Source organism: Manis javanica, chromosome 1 (genome assembly GCF_040802235.1).
Source record: "Manis javanica isolate MJ-LG chromosome 1, MJ_LKY, whole genome shotgun sequence".
Taxonomy (NCBI): Eukaryota; Metazoa; Chordata; class Mammalia; order Pholidota; family Manidae; genus Manis; species Manis javanica.
The window spans coordinates 165,005,488-165,024,666 of record NC_133156.1 but is presented as its reverse complement, the minus strand read 5'-3'; the positions used below and the strand labels follow the sequence as shown (position 1 = coordinate 165,024,666).

The 19,179-nt window shown below is 41.0% G+C and overlaps 1 protein-coding gene across 3 annotated transcripts in view; it reads left to right on the top strand.

Moving 5' to 3' along the window:
- The window catches only part of ZNF892 (zinc finger protein 892), a 31,202-nt gene extending 20,451 nt beyond the window's left edge, over nucleotides 1–10,751 (top strand). For all 3 annotated transcript variants that reach the window (XM_073240609.1, XM_073240608.1, XM_073240614.1), the window contains 3 exons: nucleotides 1,265–1,370; nucleotides 1,865–1,951; nucleotides 3,947–10,751. In XM_073240609.1, coding sequence (XP_073096710.1) covers nucleotides 1,265–1,370; nucleotides 1,865–1,951; nucleotides 3,947–5,214 — 1,461 coding nt within the window. In that variant the 3' untranslated portion in view covers nucleotides 5,215–10,751. The remainder of the gene's footprint in view (nucleotides 1–1,264; nucleotides 1,371–1,864; nucleotides 1,952–3,946) is intronic.
- Nucleotides 10,752–19,179: the final 8,428 nt, after the last annotated feature.

Here is a 19,179-nt window from a genome sequence, read left to right as displayed (position 1 = left end):
AAGGAGATTGCCCACTGTGCTTCCTCTCCTTACACTGCAGTAGATAGTCTAAACTTTGTGCCTATCATCTAGGTCAAGGTTAGGCTAGAGTAAACACTCCTGGAATGTTTTCAATGTCTGATACATTACTGTTGCCCTCCCCACTCCTATTCCCATGCACACTTTTATAGACTATCCCATCTAAACTGTTTCTACTAATTCTTGATCAGGTGTTCTTTCCTTCATTCAAATATTTGACAGATATTTATGGTGTTCCTGCTCTGTGCCAGGGACTAGGGATACTTCAGTGAGAAAAATAGACCTTGCCTCTGCTCTTGTGGAGCTTACTGTCTAATGGGAGAGACTGATATTAATCACAAAGTCCCTCCGTATGTGCATAACCCAAGAGAAGGGAAGGAACATAGCACTACAACCCAGACAGCCAGGGAAGGCTTCCCTGAGAAGGTAACACCTGAGCTGAGAACCGAAATGTAGGTAGAATTGAAATAGCTGAAAGGATGGGACAGAAGGAGAACATTGAGGAACAGGAAACAGCATTTATAAAGGGGCAGAAGGGAATGTGGCACACATTTCAAACAGCTAAAGGCAGCCACCAGCTGGAGCACAGAGAATCAGGAGGAATAATATGTTATATGTATGATAGGGTAGAGAGTAGATTGGGAGAGGGGTGGATGTCAGGCTGATCAGAGCCATTAGGAGAAATGGCAAGAACACTTTGGGAATTTAATAATTTGGACTTGATACTCTTTTACAAATAAACATATTTTGTGACATGAATATCAAACATCTTAATTTTTAATATATACTGGACTGATTTTATTCTCAAAGGAAAACTAGAGAGAACAATATTTCATTTTTCTTGAACACTTTTATATTTTAAAACCATACCATAAAGAAAATACTTAGTTCCTAATTGTATGTTCTCCACTCTTCCATTTCTAAATAGTAAGGATTTTTATAGTCCTATAATATAATTTATTGGTATAAAAACAAATAACTTTGGCATGTTCAGATTTTACATTGAAGGTGTTCCTTCCTACTTGCAGGTAACATGAAGTTCTGATGCCTGGAGGCAAGGGGCAAGTCTGTGGGTAGCCACAGACTTATATGCCAGAGAATCTTAGTCAGAGGGGATGTTAGAGGTCATTTTGTCTAACCTTCCTGTCCTTCCTATCTTCCTTCTCTTAGGCTGTCAGTTTAAGTCTTTCCTGGAGGCTTCTGGAAGGAGGTCCCTTGGTGAGCACTGACATATTTGGTTTTTCAGGAGTCATTGATGATCAGAGACATGACTGAGGCTTTCACCCAGTGGGAGCAGCTGAACCATCCTCAGGGAGATGTGCCTGAGAAGCATAGGAATCTGGTCTTGCTGGGTAAGAATGGTTCCCCGACTCCCTGTGAATTTACCCAGTATGATACCTTTGCTTCTTCAGTTCTTAGGAGCTCTGAGGTGGTTCTTTGATGCGAAGATTCTTAATCCCTGTGTAAGTTCTGAGACAGGCAATTCCTGCTTTTGTTTCTGGATATAGGTTTACCACTCCCAGAGTTAGAAATGGACACTTTTTTTTATCACATTTGCCTAGGTGGTACCATCCTTCTTCTCTATTCCCTGACCAAGGATGTTGAGACAAAGTTCTAGTGAAAGCACTTCTTAAGAAATGGGTGCTTATTGTTTTCATAAGGAAAGGTAAAATCAAGTGACTCAGTTGTTCTGAACTCAGATACACCCCATATGAATCTTCCTACCTTCTGAGCACTGTAGAGGGAGAAATCCAGAACTAACCTCTCTTTTATACTGTCTTCCCTAATGACCAAGGAGCTAATACTGAGGTCTTTACCAAACTCCTTTTTCTTTCCCCATGAAAAGGGCTTCCAATTTCCAAGCCTGATGTAATCTCTCAGTTGGAGTGTGGGGAAGAACTGGAGAGACAAGTCTCAAAAGCAACTTGTCCAGGTGAGTGATTGTTGGAAATAGTGAACATAAAACCCAGACAGCCAGTAGGAAAGGCACTTTTGAAATGCTTGTGGAGGAACCTTTCCAGATTTTGCTAGACCCACAAAAAAGTTGAGGTGAAGTCCCTTTCTTCCATGCCACACTCCCATGCTCTGTGGATGACAATCTGTTAATAAATTCATAATTTTTTTTTAGAAAATAAGTACTTCCTGCCCTTTCAAACTAATTCTTTTTTCCCTATAAGGTAAAATGAAATCAGCATTTTAATATTTGTTATTTTCATGGGTGCAAAGTTTTAAACCAGCCTTTTCATGTTATTTTTATCTCTGTGGGGTAAGGTGACTTTTTGTATGAGACCAGTGCCTATAAATTGATCTCTGAGCTTCCCCTTGTCTTCCTCTCTACCTAAGTGGAAGCAGTGTAGCATAATGGGTGAGAGTGCAGACTTTGGAACCAATCTTCCTGGGTCCAAAGCCAGTCTCAACTACTTAACTAACTCTGTGAGCTTTAACAAGTGAATTATCCTTTCTGTGTCTCAAATTCCCCAGTAAAAATGGAGATAATGATAGCACTTAACTCATAGGCTTGTTTTGAGGATCAAATGAAATAATCCAAGAGAAATGCTTAGAACAAAACCTGGCTGCAATGCTAAGCAAATGATAGCTATTGATTAAATCCTTGTAAATCTGTTTTTAAAAGATGTCATGGATTTGACCCGATCAGTTCTGTCAAACTGGTTCCTGCAACAGACTACCAGCTAATTATAACTTCTTTAGTCTTACCCTTGTCTAACTGAGGCAGCATAATATTGCTAGATTCCCTGCAGTAAGTTGCTGACTCTGCCAGTTCTGTATTCCTCTACCTGCTTTCAAGGTCTTTGTTACGCTACCTGCCCAACCACTTTACTTTCTCTGTTCTCCAGCTTGAACCCTTGACCCAGACAGGCAAGTCTCTTACTATCCTCCACTAACCATGTGTTCTCCACAAACATTTGGGGCTTTAATTCTTCCACTCCCCTTAGCTGAAAGTCCATTTGTCTTTAATCTCTTTCTGGCTGTTTGTCTTTTAAAATCCCAGACACTTGTCTAATTATATGTAGTTGGGGTCTTTGTATTGATTTATTTCATATAGAGTCATGGTTGGAATGGATATTGAAGACTATTTAAGCCTGGAAATATTTAAACATTTTTAGCAGTGAAGCTTTTCCCCCTGAACTCTTACTAGGAAGCCTAGGACTTGGTGGCAGATATCCTGACAGGATGGAAACCAATCTGAGCACATGGAGATTTTACTTTTCCCTCATGTTTAAACACTACTCATTTATTTAAAAACTTGGTTATATTTTACTCTTTCTAGTTTGTTGGGTGTAAAGCAGTCAGAAATGATCGATTGCTTCTTATTTACTAAGCTTTGTGGTGATTTGTATATGTAGATCTGGACACTTTGAGTGCTAGCTTCTAGAATTTGTGTCTCATCTTGAGACAGTGGAACCAGCAGAGATTTTTGTGTAAGAGATTTTTTAAAGGTTAATCTGTTACCAGTGATTGGGGCATATTAGAAAAGGTAAAGATTGGTAGCTAGGATGTGGGGAGATGAGCTAATGATGGTCATTCTCATGGCATGTGGTGCTGAGGTTCTCATGGGGACAGTTGACAATCCCTGGGAGACCATCTTTCTCTGATCCCAGACCTGTCTCCACCAGAGACTGTTTTTTATCTTCCATTTCCACACACCCACTCTGTTTAGTCTTGTTCTCTGTTATTCTTTCTCATTTCCTACCCTGCTAGACAAAGGTATGTTGAATACCTGTTCACCCTCTCCCTTTTTGCAGCTCTGCTGCTTCTCATTGTTCTTTTTTTTCCCTCATTTTTCTCTTAGAGAGCCTTCAAATTTTTGTATTCCCTGTAAGCATTTTTGTTGCATTATTTTCCTACAGCAGAAATCATTTTTCTCTCTGTGTAGGAAATGACATATATATGTTTGTGTTTCTTTCAGACTGGCAGACAACACCAGAAAGCAAGGTCCTAATTCCAGAGCAGGAAGTTTCTGAAGAATCAGCCTCTGGGGTGTTAATAGGAAGATTTCCAAAGGTAACTTCCAGTGAATGTGAGGATTCTTTGGAGAGTCAGCAGGAAAACCATGAGAAACATTTAATACAAGAGGTTGTCATGCAGAAGAAATCTTCAGGGGAGAGAAGTTACCAGTGTGATGAAATTGGAAGAAATTTTAGTCGGAGGTCCTTACTTGTTCAACAGCAAGAAGAGAGATTATATAATTGTGATTCATTTAAAAAGAACTTAAAACAAAATTCAGATCTAATGAGGCATGATAAAATTTGTGCAAGAAAGAAACCTTGGAAGTGTAATGAGTGTGAAAAAGCCTTTAGTTACTATTCAGCTTTTGTCTTGCATCAGAGAATTCACACAGGAGAAAAGCCCTACGAATGTAATGAATGTGGGAAAGCCTTTAGCCAGAGCATACACCTTACCTTACACCAGAGGATTCATACAGGAGAGAAACCCTATGAATGTCATGAATGTGGGAAGGCCTTCAGTCACCGTTCAGCCCTGATTCGGCATCATATAATTCACACTGGAGAGAAACCCTACGAATGCAATGAATGTGGGAAGGCCTTTAATCAGAGTTCATATCTCACTCAACATCAGCGAATTCATACTGGAGAGAAACCTTATGAGTGTAATGAATGTGGGAAGGCCTTCAGCCAGAGCACATTCCTTACCCAGCATCAGGTCATTCACACTGGAGAGAAACCTTATAAGTGTAATGAATGTGGGAAGGCCTTCAGTGATCGATCAGGCCTTATTCAGCACCAGAGAACTCATACTGGGGAGAGGCCTTATGAGTGTAATGAATGTGGGAAAGCCTTTGGCTACTGCTCAGCTCTCACTCAACACCAGAGAACTCACACTGGTGAGAAACCCTATAAATGCAATGATTGTGCCAAAGCCTTCAGTGACCGCTCAGCCCTTATTCGTCATCAGAGAACACACACTGGAGAGAAACCTTACAAGTGTAAGGATTGTGGAAAAGCTTTCAGCCAGAGCTCATCTCTTACAAAGCATCAGAAAACTCACACTGGAGAAAAACCCTATAAGTGTAAGGAATGTGGAAAAGCTTTCAGCCAGAGTTCTTCCCTTTCTCAACATCAGAAAACTCACACTGGAGGGAGCACCAAGGAATATGGAAAAGTCTTTAGTGAGCATTCAGCCTTTGGCCAGCAAAAGAGAATTCATACTGGATAAAGACTATGTAGATATAGTACATTTAGAAAATATTTATTGAACAATTACTATACATGTGTGAGGGCTACAGAGGAATTTAAGACTGTTACAAAAAATATATTAATGGGGAAGTCATTGTTAATATATGACAGTTACTTTAAATGTGAACAAGGGGCTTTATGTTTTTTCAAAATGTCCTAATGGAGGACATTTTGAATTTCCCTGGGGAAAGACAAAAATTATTTCTAACACTCTATATGTAAGCTGCCAAATCCTTGAGAGAGAAATAGAATAGGGCATGATGGGAAGAGGACATACTAGCTGAGCTACGTAGTCTCATAATGCTAAGGAGATGAAGTGTTAAAGAGATACGTGGTTCTTTTAGGGAAATCGCAGGGGTAGGAATAAGATTGAGATTCCGCACTGAGTTTGAGTGGCAGTGGAAGGACACTTAGGAGGGAGATGGAAAGGGCGAGAAAAAGCCTGGGGAAATGAAGTCAGCAACTGTTGATAGAGATAACCACTGCAGCTAGTACCCACAACAGGGAAACTGTTAGTCAAACTTGTTGGTTGGTTGGTTGAAAAGCTCCCAACCTTTAGCCAAGGAATGCTATCCTGGCAGTACACTTCTGCACTTTTTGTTTTTTTGGACCATGCTTATTGAGATAGCACCTACTAAGAATCACATTAACTCCAAGAGTCAAGACTGACAGCCTAGAAAGGCAGAGTCAGAAGGGATCCTTGATGTTTCCAATCTGTTTCAGTCTACAGTTACTTGAGAATGTGCTTATTTAAAAAGTTTTACGTCAGTTATATGTAGTTTGTACCTTAGACCCAAACTGACATTGCATACTGTGAAAAACTTGGAAAGACTTTGAAATACTTACTCTTTATCATTTTACTCTTGAGTACAGGCAGATGGCATCTTTGTATGTACAGGTTTTTTACTGAAGATGTGAAGGTTATTGCAAACATTTTGAGTACCGTGCTTTTAGTTTTCACAAGTTTGACTATAATGTCTTGGTATTCTTTGAGTTTAGTCTGTTTTCTGAGCTTGAATCTGTGGGCTTGTCTTTTGCCAGATTTGGGGAATTTTCAGCCATTTCTTTGAATGCATATTCAGTCTCCACCTCCAACCCCTTCTCTCCTTCAAGGACTCTGATGACCCAAATGTTCAGTCTTTGAATGTTCCTCACTGAGGCTCCATTGTTTGTTTGTGTTTCAGTATATTTTTGTCTTAGTCTGCTTGGGCTGCCATAACAAAATAACCACTAGCTGGGTGGCTCAAACAGTGGAAATTTATTTCTCAGTTCTAGAGGCTGGGAAGGCTGAGATCAAGATGTTGGCTCTGGTCTCTGGGGCAGGCTCTCTTCCTGGCTTACAAGAGGCCATATTTTTGCTGTGACCTCACAAGGTCTTTTCTTGACGCATGTATGTGGAAAAAGAGAAAAAGCTCCTCTTGCTCATTTATAAGGCTACCACTCCTATCTGATTGGGACCCCAGTCTATGACCTCATTTAACCTTAGTTACCTCTGAAAAGTCCTTATCTCCAAATAGTCTCATTAGGAGTTAGCACTTCAAAATGAATTTTAGGGGGTCACAAGTCCATAGCATTCTGCCTGAGCCCCCCAATTCATGTTCTCACATGCAAAATGCATTCACTTCATCTCAATAACCCCAAAAGTTTTAACTCATTCTAGCAGCAACTCTTAAGTCTAAAGTCCAAAGTCTCATCTAAATATCACATAAATCAGATATGGGTGAGATATAAGATATAATTCATCCTGAGTCAAAATTCTTGTCCAGTCGTGAACTTGTGAATCAAGGCATGTTATGTGCTTCCAAAATGCAACTGTGGGACAGGCATAGGATAGACATTCTCATTCCAAAAAAGAGAAATAAGAAAGAAGGAAGGGGTGATGGGTCCCCAGCCAACAAAACCTAGTAAGTCAAATTCCATGATATCTTAAGTCTTGAGAATAATCCTCTGGCTTGATGCCCTATCTTCTGGATCCACTAAGGCAATTATTCCAACTTCCAGACCCACTGTTACAGCAGTTCCACTGCCAGGCCTCCAGGGACCAGCCCTACTTCCAAAGCTTTGGTTGGAAGCCATCTGGCCTATTGAAAGTGAGACACTATACCTACCCTTTGAAACAGGCAGCAGCCTAACATCTCTGAGTTAACTTTGGAGTCATTATTTTTTTGAAGCATGGCACACCTTTGTAGCTGAATAGTTCTGTTGTCTGGCCCAGTAAGATCTCAGAAGTCTGAGAGTCTTCCTTCATTTGTCTAGGTTTTCTGTGCTTTTTCATCCCTTCTGGCAGTGTGTCTGCTGGTAGAAATAATCCCATTTCTATTCCCTGACTTCTGCTGAGAGAGTTGATTAAGTGTCACACCCATGATCTCTTTTTCAAATGCCACACCCATAGAGTTCTCTTTAGAACACACTTCATCGTATTTGGCAGTATGGACAATTTCCTAAACCTCTGAGTTCTAGTTCTTTTTTGCTTAAGAATTCCATCTTTAATTCATCTCTTCCCTCTTGCATTTTGCTGTAAGCAGTAGGAGGACCCAAGCTGCACCCTCAGTGCTTTGCTTGGAAATCTCCTTTGTTGAATATTAGGTTTAGTTGCTCACAAGTTCTGTCTTCCACAAAACACTGGAACACAATTCAAGCCAAGTTTGTTGCCACTCTACAACAGGGATCACCTTTCTTCCAGTTCCCAGTACTGTGTTCTTCATTTCACCAGACCTCATCAGATGACCTTTAACACCCATATTTCTAGCATGAACCTGAAAACTCTTCCAGATCCACCCATTGCCCAGTTCCAAAGCTACATCAGACTTTCAGATATTTGTTAGAGCAGTACACCACTTCTAGGGGTTAAAACCTGTTAATGTGGTTGGAGCACCATAATATTCTGTAGCATAGGTGGCCTAAACAAATTTCATTTCTCAACAGTTCCGGAGGCTGGGAGGCCAGGAGGCCAGGATCAAGGTGCCAGCTGATTGGTTTCTGATAAGGGCTGTCTTCCTGGCTTGCAGATCGCCACCTTCTTCCTGTGTCCTCCAGCCTTTCCTCAGTGCATGCGTGTGGAAAGAGAATTCTCTTCCTTTTATAAGCCTAGCAATCCTGTCAGATCAGGACCCCAAATTTATGACCATTTAATCTCAGTTACCTTCTACAAGTCTTATCTCTAATCTAGTTACATTGGGGGTCAGGGCATCAACATATGATTTGTGAGGGACGCGATTCAGTCCACAGCAATTTTCTTTCTTCAGATTATTTCCTATTCTATCTTCAAATTCACTTGAGTCTTTTCCTCTGTCCCTTCCATTCTGATATTGAGCCCATCATTTTTATTTCAGCTGTACATTTTACTTCCATTTAATTCTTTATGTACTCTATCTCTTTGCTGAGACTTTCTATTTCTTAAATTTGTGTCATGCATGTTTGTGGTTGCCCATTGATGCATTTTTGTGATGGCTGTTTTAAATCCTTGTCAGGTGATTCTGACATCTCTGTCAGTGTTGGCACTTGTGGATTGTCTTCTTAGTCCAGTTGAGATTTTCCTGGTTCTTTGTGTGATGAGTGATTTTCCACTGAAGTCTGGACATTCTGAGTGTTATGTTATGAGATACTGTATCCTGTTTAAACCTTGGGTTTGAGCAGGCCTCCTCTGACACTGCTCTGGGGGAGAAAGGGTTGGGGGGACAGTTTTATCACTGTAGATTTGTGCTGGACATGCAGGCTTGTCACTGGCCCCTACTGACACCTGGGGATGGGTGCTCAGCACTGCTGGGCAGGAGTGGGAGGTGCAGATCCCCTCATGGCCTCCACTGGCACCACATCAGTAAGCAAGGGAAAGGACGTCTTGTTTCTGGGTAGGGTTGGAAGCCTAGTCTCCACATGGTCTCCAATGACATTGCCGGGGGGGATGCAGGGAGAGGTCGGTTTTGAAAATCCTGTCCCTCCTTGACCCTCTCTGACATACTCTGGGGTGGAGGTAGGGCATTGAGGGGTCTCATTATACCTGGTGAGGGTGTAAGTATAGGCTCCTGACTTGGTCTTTTATGGTGCGGACGGGGCCATAGTTTTTTTCTCTATGGTCTCTGGCTGAGGAAGGGTGGTGATCGTCTAAAAAGTTTTCCATCTTGCTAGGTTGCTCTTTTCTTAGTCCTTTGGTTGGAAGGCTGGAGACAGCAGACTTTCCGTGGGTCTTTTTTTTTGTCTGTGCCCATTGGCATTTCTGGGTAGCTAGCCTCCTCCAAACCTGGTCTGGGATAGATGAGGCCCAAGGAAGACCCACGGAACTCAGCGCTATGTCATTCTTCAGGTCCCAGGTCCTTAGCCAGTCTGTATTCTTTCCATCTTTCAGAAACTTCTCTTGTTTTGTATATAATATCCAGGGTTTTTAGCTGTACTTAAGAGAAATAGGGAAAAGTCATCTTTCCCATGACATCCTTCCACTTGACACTGAAATAGCAGGTCAAGTGTGTCAAAGATCTGTGGCATATATAAGTCATTTATAACCTGTTAGGATTAAAAGGAATGCTCACTTGTTCCCCAAAGATAAGTTGCCATAGTGCTAGGTCAAAATCACCAGGCTGTAAGCTTCACCTAGCTTTGAATGAACTACAGATTTTAAGTTGAGGAAACACCAGATTTTTTTTTTAATCAAATGTACATCACAGTGGTTCAACAGCTCCCCTCCCTCTAACCCAGTCCCCTCCTCCTTTGTAACCACTAGTCACTTCTCAGTGTCTGTGTGTGTAATGCTGTTTTGTTCCTTCTGTTTTGCTTTGTTTTTATATTCCACAAATAAGTGAAATCATATGGTATTTGTCTTTATCACCTGGCTTATTTCACTGAGCATAATACCCTCTAGATCTATCCATGTTGTTGCAAATGGAAGGATTTTCCTTTTTATGTCTGAATAATATTCCATTGTGTATATGTACCACCTCTTTATCCATTCGTCTATTGATGGACACACTTAGGTTGCTGAAGAAACACCAGAATTTAATTGTAGATTACAAATTTGAGAAGGAAAGATAGGTATGATGAAGAATATAAACTACAGGGTTAATCATTTTTATTAGTATCTTTGTTCCAAGAGCATGTGAGAACTACTGGAGAATTGGGTTTAAAATTTTGTGGGGGGTTTTCCCTTATTGTGTATTATCCACATGTAGGTATCTGTTCATTTTAATTTTATGTATAACACAGGATATCACAGAGAACCAACAAAATAAAGAATGAAATAATCGGGATTTGGGACAAATCACTTCATCATTTTAAATCTGTTTCCTCATTTATATGTATTTTTAAAATGTAGTATCTATTTGAAAATGACTAGATTAGGTTAATAATGGATGCAAAGTGACTTGTAAACCATCAAAGTGCTATATAACTGTTGGGTATTGTAGACATAGTTGTTTCTGTGACCTGTCCATCATGTAAGCTTTATAATGGTGTAGCCCAGTAAAAATTACAATGAATATAATAGAATGTGTCTTTTTTATCTTTTTTTTTTAAATAAATTTTCTTAAACAGTAGTAAAATATGCATCTTTTGAAGTGATTGTATGGTTTTCTTTAACCTGTTAATGTGGTAAATTACACTGATAGATTTTTCTAATGTAAAGGAATACATGCTTTCCTGGATTTACCCAATTTAATGACTTTTCCCACACCTGGAAGAGTTTGTGTTCCTTGAATGTTCAGTTGCATTCACCTGGAAAACTGGAATTACTGTGCATCTAGTGTGTGTTTTGATTGGTGTTGAGGGCTATTCAGATTTTCTATTTCTTTTTGAAAAATTTTAAGTTAGACTTTTCTAGAAATTTATTTTTGCCATTAAATTGTTCAAATATTTTTATTTTCTTTAATATCCCATTTTTATCTGTAGTTCTATCTTCTTTTTATTCCTAAAATTGCTTATTTGTAACCTCTTTTTTCCTCTTGATTGTGTTCCCAGAGATTTGTCAATTTTACTGGTATTTTTATTGGCTTTGAGGCTGTTGGATTCCCCTGAGGAAGGCGCCGCCCCAAATCACTCACCAAAGACGTTTCTTGATGCAACAAGCAAGAGGAATTTATTCGGAAGCCAACTAGTTGGGGTCCAAGTCAGCCCGTCGCAGCGGGTCTCAACGAGGACCCAGAGCACACAAAGCCAGAAGGTTTTATAGCATTTTCAAAAGGGGTAAAATTTTCCATAATTACAATACAGGGTTTTTTCTATAGGCTCATAAATCTTTTGCTGGCGCCACATCCTGGGGTCTGGTTAGATGAGATCACCTTCGGAATGTCTAGGGTGGTTCTAGCAAGATAAGCTAGGCATGTATGATTAACTGATTTACGGTTGGCTAACTAAAGGTCACTACAATTGACACAGGCTAACTAACTTGTTTTTCAAGATTCTAATGATTTTCCTTCTTCTGGGTTAGGGGGTGGTATTTAGGCCTTAAGATGGCTGTACTTTTGCTAACTTTTGATTCTTCAGATCCTACAGGGCCTTTTATTAAATCAACTTTATCAAAGTATAGTTTACATAAATAAAATTAATCCATTTAAAGTGTCCAGTGAGTTTGACAAATGAGAATCGAGACTGGATTTGTCCTGTTGAAGCTGGGGTTCTTGGCTATGGAGTCAGAGAATCAACTTAGCAAACACCCAGGGTAGGAGAGCCACGGAAAGGCTTTCACTGAGAGATACAGTGAGGGGACAGAGCTTCCGGCTCACAGGACAGGGCAGGAGAGTCCGGGGTGGTGCATTATCTAGGGGTTTTATAGACAGTTGAGTATTTTTGGGACTGTGAAAAAGGCTTAGCGGTGTGGACTTGTTAGGTGGTCTCTGAATATTTAGAATTAATTTAACACAGTCCCTGTCTCACTATTATTCCTAATGCTAAGTTTGATTATTTTGTTCCCATGTCCAAATTCCTTCATTATCATTAATCTCTCCTGTTGGACTTAATAAGTAATGTATGAGTATCTTGTTTCCCAACAACCTTGTGAGACAGGGACCGTGGGTATAGTCAGAGTAGGGTGAGGGCCTCCGGAAGAAGCAAGGCAGGATATTTGCAGTCAGAGCAATGTGACTACATGCAAGGAAACCCCCTACCAAAACTGTTGAACATTCAGCTCTAGAGTCATTCTTCAGTGAGATCAGTTAATATACCCCAGATAAAGAAGAGTAGCACATGTCTTTATTATGCTAAGCATTTATAATCGTGCGTAAGATTCACCTCAGCATGCTAAAAGGCCCAGGCCTATGTGCTGTCTTTCTTCCTTCAGATCTGATGAAGTGATTTTACAAACTGGGCAACTAATTTAGCAAGTAAGCGCAGGCATAAACACACAGTAAAAGGCAAGAAGGATTCCACCTTAAAGATAAGATTGCATTTTAATACCTAAGAAGTTAAGACGTTAGAAATTCTTAACTTACTCTTTAGCAAACAATACCTCAGTCCACCTTGGGGGCTGAGCAGGTGGCCTTACTTTATATGCCCACAGACCAAGATGCTGGTATCTCAGGTAAAAATCATCAAAGCAGGAAGTTGCTTGTGTTAATTTAATTCTAAATGTTCTGGGACCACTTAATAAGTCCACACCCCTAAGCTTTTTTTCATGTTCTCAAAAATCCTCAACTGCCTATAAAACCCCTAGACACCGCACCACCAGGGACTCTCTTGTCCCCTCCTGGCTTGAGCCTGGAGCTCTGTCTTTTCACTTTCTCTCTAAATAAAAGCCTGTACCTTGCTCTCCTCCCTTCAGTGTGAAGCTCATTCTCCGGCTTCCTGCACAAGAACCCCGGCATCACCTTCACTTAGTGTTTTTGTATTTTATTGATGATCCTTGCCTGAATCAATTATTACTTGAGTGTTTACGAAATGGTGTACTTCTAATTCTATTGCACCTGCTACATTTACTAGCTGGCATTCTTACAAAAAGAAGAGCTTCCCAACTCCACCTCCCATGCAGTTTATTCAGTATCGCCATGGGTACATGGAGTTCTTTTCAAGTTTTCTTTTAATTGAGGTGTAACTTTCCTAACATGCATAAATCTTCAGTATGCAGCTTGAAGACTTTTTACATATGAATAAACCCATGTAAACACCAACCAGCTTTAGATCAGGATACAGATCTGAAGAGGCCTCCTCATTTCCTCTAAGTCAGTCCACCCCACCCACCTCGTCCTCCCAACCTCTCACCTCCTGCCCCCTTAGGGAATTACTTTCTGGATTTCTGTTATCCTCAACTAATTTTGTTAGGAAAATAGATAGGAGCAGGGTGGAAATAGAATAAGGGCAGTAAAGCACACTAGAAAGGACTCAGAGTTAACTAGTTAAAACTAGAAAGCCAGAAAAGACTCCGAGTTAATGAGTTCATCAGTTAAAGCTCAAAAGGTCAGGAGCAACTTGGCCTTGAATGTTTGAGTATTCCCCAGAAAGGAAAAGTATCTGAGCACAGCCTATATCTTCATTGTGTCAATTAGATCATGCCATTGTAGGATTTATTCTAGCCTGCTAAAAGGCCCACCTATAAACAGCATAATAAAGACAGGAAGATTCCATCTAAAGCTAAAATTGCATTTAAATAAAAAAATCCAAGAAGTTAAGAAACTTACTCTTTAGCAAACAGACAATAACTCAGCCCACCTTGGGGTGCTGGGCAGGCAGTCCTAATCGATATGCTCCCAAACCAGGAAGCTGCTATCCTGGGAGGGGACCAGAGCAGTAAATTTCTTGTGCTAAGCTAATTTTGCAGAACTACCTGGAATACTGATAAGAAGAAACTTACGTTTCATCAGAAATAATAAACATCTTGAGACCACTTAACAAGTCCACACCCCTAGCCCTTTGTCATTCCAGAAAAACCCTTTAAAGGGGGAGCCCCCAGCCTTTCAGTGCACACCTCTCTCGGAGGTCTCCCGTGCTTTATAAGTGCATGACTTTAACTTTTTCCCAACCTTTTAAACTTAAACTTTCTCTCTCCAACCTTTCAAGGTGCCTCTCCTCCCTGAGGTCGCCTACACCTTTTCTCTCTTTAAGTAACTTTAAATAAAACTTTTACTCTACTTTACTACTGTATCTCTGCCCTTCAATTCTTTGCTGCACCAGGGACAAGAGCCGAGGAAAATACACAGTGCCTCACCCAACAGTTTTACCTATTCTGTTCCTGATCATCTTTTAAATAAAATCATATTGTAAGTACTCTTTGGTATCTGGCTCCTTCACTACTCCACATCTTATGTGTTTCAGTTATCTTGCATGTAATTTGTTCTCTTTCACTGATGGTATAGTATTTCATTGTATAAATACACTACAGTTTGTTTATCCATTCTAATGTTGATGGCTATTTGAATTGTTTCTTGGTTTTGGCTATTATGAATGCAACTTCTATGAACATTCCTGGCAGGCATATGCTTTTCTCTTGGATATATATGTCTAGGAATAGAATTCTTAGGTCATAGAGCAGGCGTATGTTTAGGTTTAATGGATGGTATCAAACAGTTTCCAAATGATTTTACCAATTTACCACCCCTCTTTCAGCAAAGCATGAGAGTTCCAGTTTGTTAACACTTTGTAACATTAGTCTTTTAAATTTTAACCATCTGGTTAATGAATAGTGATCTCTCATGGTGGTTTTAATTTTCATTTTTCTGATAACTAATTATCACTTTATCAAATGCTAAGTGGACATTTGGTATCTACCTTTATAAAAGTGACTATTCTGGTCTTTTGTCCATTAAGAAAATTCTGTCTTTTTAATTCATTGTAGTAGTTCTTTATATATATTCTTGATACAAGTCATTTGTTAGATAGCTGTGCTTGGAATTTTACCTCCCATCATTTGGTTATGAAATATGGAAAGTGGGAACCCCTCATGCTGGCTTCCCCACCTTTTCCTTGGAGTATTGCCCATATGGCAGGGGTTCTGGGCTCACTTTGTTCTTTCCTGGCACCAAATCTGGAGTAGCCATTCTGTAAGGATCCTGGTTCCTTTTAGTGAGGAACTATTATTATTTTTAATTATGATGCCTGGAGGTAGCACTTACATTTTTATGAGCAAATGTAGTATGTCTTATTCCAGCATTTCCATTTTGAAGTTTGGGGATTTTTGTAGAACATCTGCCTCACCTAATGCTGACATAATAGTTTATAAGAATACTTACTCTCCTTGTTTAGCTGCTCACATAGAATTGGACTCCTCCAAACTTTAGAAGGAAACTCATACACTGCTGGTAGGAAGAAAGAAATGCTACCACCACTTTGGAAAATGGTTTGGCAATTTCTCATAAACTTGTACCTACCCATCAACCCAGAAATCTGACTCTTGAAATAAAAACATTTGCCCACAAAAAGACTTACATAAGAATTTTCCTCATAGGTAGTGCTATTCTTAGTAACCAAAAACTGGAAACAGCCCAAATGTCCATCAGCAGTAAAACAAAACAAATTACTGCATATTCACATGATGGATGACTGACTACTCAACAATAAAAAGAATGAGCTACTGATACCTGGATGAATTTCAGACACACTGTATGGAGTGAAAGAAGTTAAGTCTAGCACATCCTATGGTTCCATCTATCTGATGGAAGAGACAGAACTCATCTATAGTGAAGGGAAGTGGAAGAGCCACTGCTCCCAGAAGGGGGCTGGCCGGGACGTTCTCGGTGATGGAAGTGTGTTCGTCATTGTGACTGGAGCATGGATTAAGCAAGTGTGTATCAGTTTGTCAAACTGTACAGCTAAGATTCATGCATGCAATGAATATAAACTTTTTAAAAAATGTGTATGATACATGTCTGAATTTAAAAAGAAAAAAAGGGATGTAAGGAAATATTAACCGTTTGGCAAAGACTTAGTTCAGTAGATCACATTAATTTAACTTTAGGGGAACACTTTGGCCAAAGGGTGAAACAGGAGGTCTCCGCAGTGTTCTGGGACTCCAGAACCCCTGCCATCCAGGAGCTCACCTTTGGTTCTGCGCTTCTAAGGGTTTATTGCCTTTTAAGAACTTCCCTGTGGTTCCCCAACGCTTCACCAGGTGGCAGTGTTGTACCAGTCATTCAGGTGCCTAGTTGGGGTCAGATCTCAGATAACCTATGCTCTCTGGAGCCACCCAAAAGAATTGGTTTCATTATGCCATTATCATAATCTACTTTTGGGCAGACAATATGACTCCTCTCAATTGCCTTTTTAATCACAAGCCTCAGCTAAAAACAACTTATCTTTTTCCAAAAATTCTATCTAGGGTGCAAATATGCCACCATTACAGGTATTGAAGAGAATGTGCTGAAAACCCTGTTGAAAGCTGGGCCAAAGAAGAGGTCCCCAAACGTGGAAATGTAATCTCCCAGAGCAGTGGGACTGTGGCATGATCCCCTGTGGAGGAGGTGGTAGGTCTGAATGACTGGCCTTCAGTGGTTCCTCCTCCACAGAGCTGTGCCCCCTGATTTTCAATGTACTGATGAGCCCCAGGCTTCACTGACAATTAATAACCTCTGTTGAGCATTTGCCATGTGGCAGAACTGATTTAAGTGCTGAATAGACTTTATATTATTTCCACTTTAGGAGGTAGGGACTATTTATAAAACATGTTTTCAGGTGAAGAGACAGATAAAAAGGGGTCTGTGATGTCCCAGTGCTAGTAAGAGGGGAGCTGGCCATGACCCTGGTAGTCGAATTCCAGGGCCACAATCAAGACAAGTGGACCTAGGGCTCTTCTGTTCTAGTGGCTGAGCTAAATAATAGGGGACATGTTTTGGAAGATACTACTAGTATTTTGCTTTTCATCCCTTCAAATCTCCAGGGTGGTTTCACCCGTTCGGTGTCTATCATTCTCAATATATCCCATGGACTTGCTGACATTTGATTGGGGATTACTAGCCTGTCTGCTTCAGAAAAGAATAGGGTGACTGATCTCTGTAGAAGTCTTTTCTATGGATAGCTAGCACCTACTTAGTACCCTGATCTTGGTGCTGATCAATGGCTCTTATTAAGTTAGGCTGCTCCGTTTTTATTTCTAAGGGAATAGAGTTGCAGGAACACTCTGCCATTCACCTGGGCTTCCAGCACTGTAGATACACAATGTGTGCTCAGCGGAGGTTTGTGGACTGAATGGCCTTTTGAATGCTTGGCCAAATACGCCTGAAGTTATTTTTAGTCCTCTAATTCTACTTTGCCTCATTATGTGGAATGTCCTGTTCTCTGTTGGACTAATTGTTTTTGAAAGATGCATTTTGTTGCGGGATGACTTCAAGTCACATTCAGAGCCTTTGGGTTTAGGTTTGGAAGCACAGCTTCGTCCAGGGTTTCTTATAAAGGACTCCAAATTATAGCTTTGTTTTAGCTTTACACACACACCCATACATGCATACATACACACAATCATAGAGGTTTTCAATATTTCTTTTCCTTTTGAATACACACCTTTGCTCAGCTTGGGGCCAGCCGCTCCTAGCTGACGCCTGCTGCAGGACCAGTGGCCAGCACAATGGCTTGTCACCCAGTCTCCCACTGAGTCAGGTCTGTAAAGTTTTGCCATAGAAACAACTAAAGCCTCAGGATGGGAGAGCAGATGATTATTCTGACCCCAGATTGTCTGGTGGGATGAAGGAGCATCTTATGGGGGAGTCCCTGGAGAAGTGCTGAGGGAGGCACTGGACCCACCAACATGAGAGGCTTTGAGTTAAGGCTCTTCTGGTTGTGTGTGGAGATGAGACCTGAGACTTTGCCTAGAAATGTGCCTTCCAGGTGGTTCTGTCCCAAGCAAGGCCTTTGCATGGAGAGACTGTCAAGTGTCCTGTTGAGCCTGCTCAGTTCTCCAGTGGTGGAGACTCACTTCTCCAGAACTCTGGTCAAGTGCAGAGATGAACAGAAACGTGATTACACTATCAGGAGACAAGGCCTCAGCCTTGGACCCCTCGGACTCCTGGGTGGTACAGTGTCCCGACCTGCAGGACTATCAACGGGGGTCGATGACCTGGAGGAGAGAATTGAAAAATAAAAAAGAATGGGGCAAGGGACACAAAGAACGACCAGCAAGACAGGATGTCTGATCAAGCTGGCACAGTTTATTGTTTGCAGGCTCAGTTTATACAAGTAGCAAGTAAGGGGTGGGTCAGGAGATAATTGGACCTTAGGTGGTGCCGGCGGGGAGGTGTAGAAGGGTGATTGGGTCTTGGTTGGCGCCGGCGGGGACGGAGGACCCGGAAGAGAAGCGGGGAGTTCGCCGTGTTGGGGGCGGGGGAGGTGTTTCTTGCTTAACAAAGGACAGAAAAGGCACATGCTGTGAAGTAGCCTAACCACTAACTCTAACTTAGAAATGCAAATGTTGCTAGGTAAATTAACCCCTAGCTCTAACCTAGAAGTTCACTAAATGTGCTTCTTAGTAATAGGGGAAAACTTGTTTCTAACGCGTGGATGGGTTCATTGTTGCTGACTTTACAGGAAAGATTTCTAGCTGATTTTACAGGAAAGATTTTTACTCAAAACGTTGCTGTTGTCTTAAGGCTTTTGTGACCGAATCTGCTTAAAGGCCCACAGATTTGCTCCCAATAGTACAGGAGGGCACTTCCCGCACAGCAGCAGAGAGACGGGCATGGGGGTGGGGGCAGACACTTCAATGTGGCTGTGTCTGAGGACGGAGGGTGTGCAGATGTCACTGGAAATAATCAATGATTGTGAGAGGTCTGGTCCACATGGGAAGGCACCCTGGGGTGCCCAGTCCATACGGTGGCTGCATTTAGTTAAGATAGCCAGATTCTCACAAATGTTGGCAAAGTTGTGGAGAAAGGGGAACCCTCCTACACTGCTGGTGGGAATGCAAATTAGTTCAACCATTGTGGAAAGCAGTATGGAGGTTCCTTAAAATGCTTAAAATAGAAATACCATTTGACCCAGGAATTCCACTTCTAGGAATTTACCTTAAGAATGCAGCACTCCAGTTTGAAAAAGACAGATGCACCCC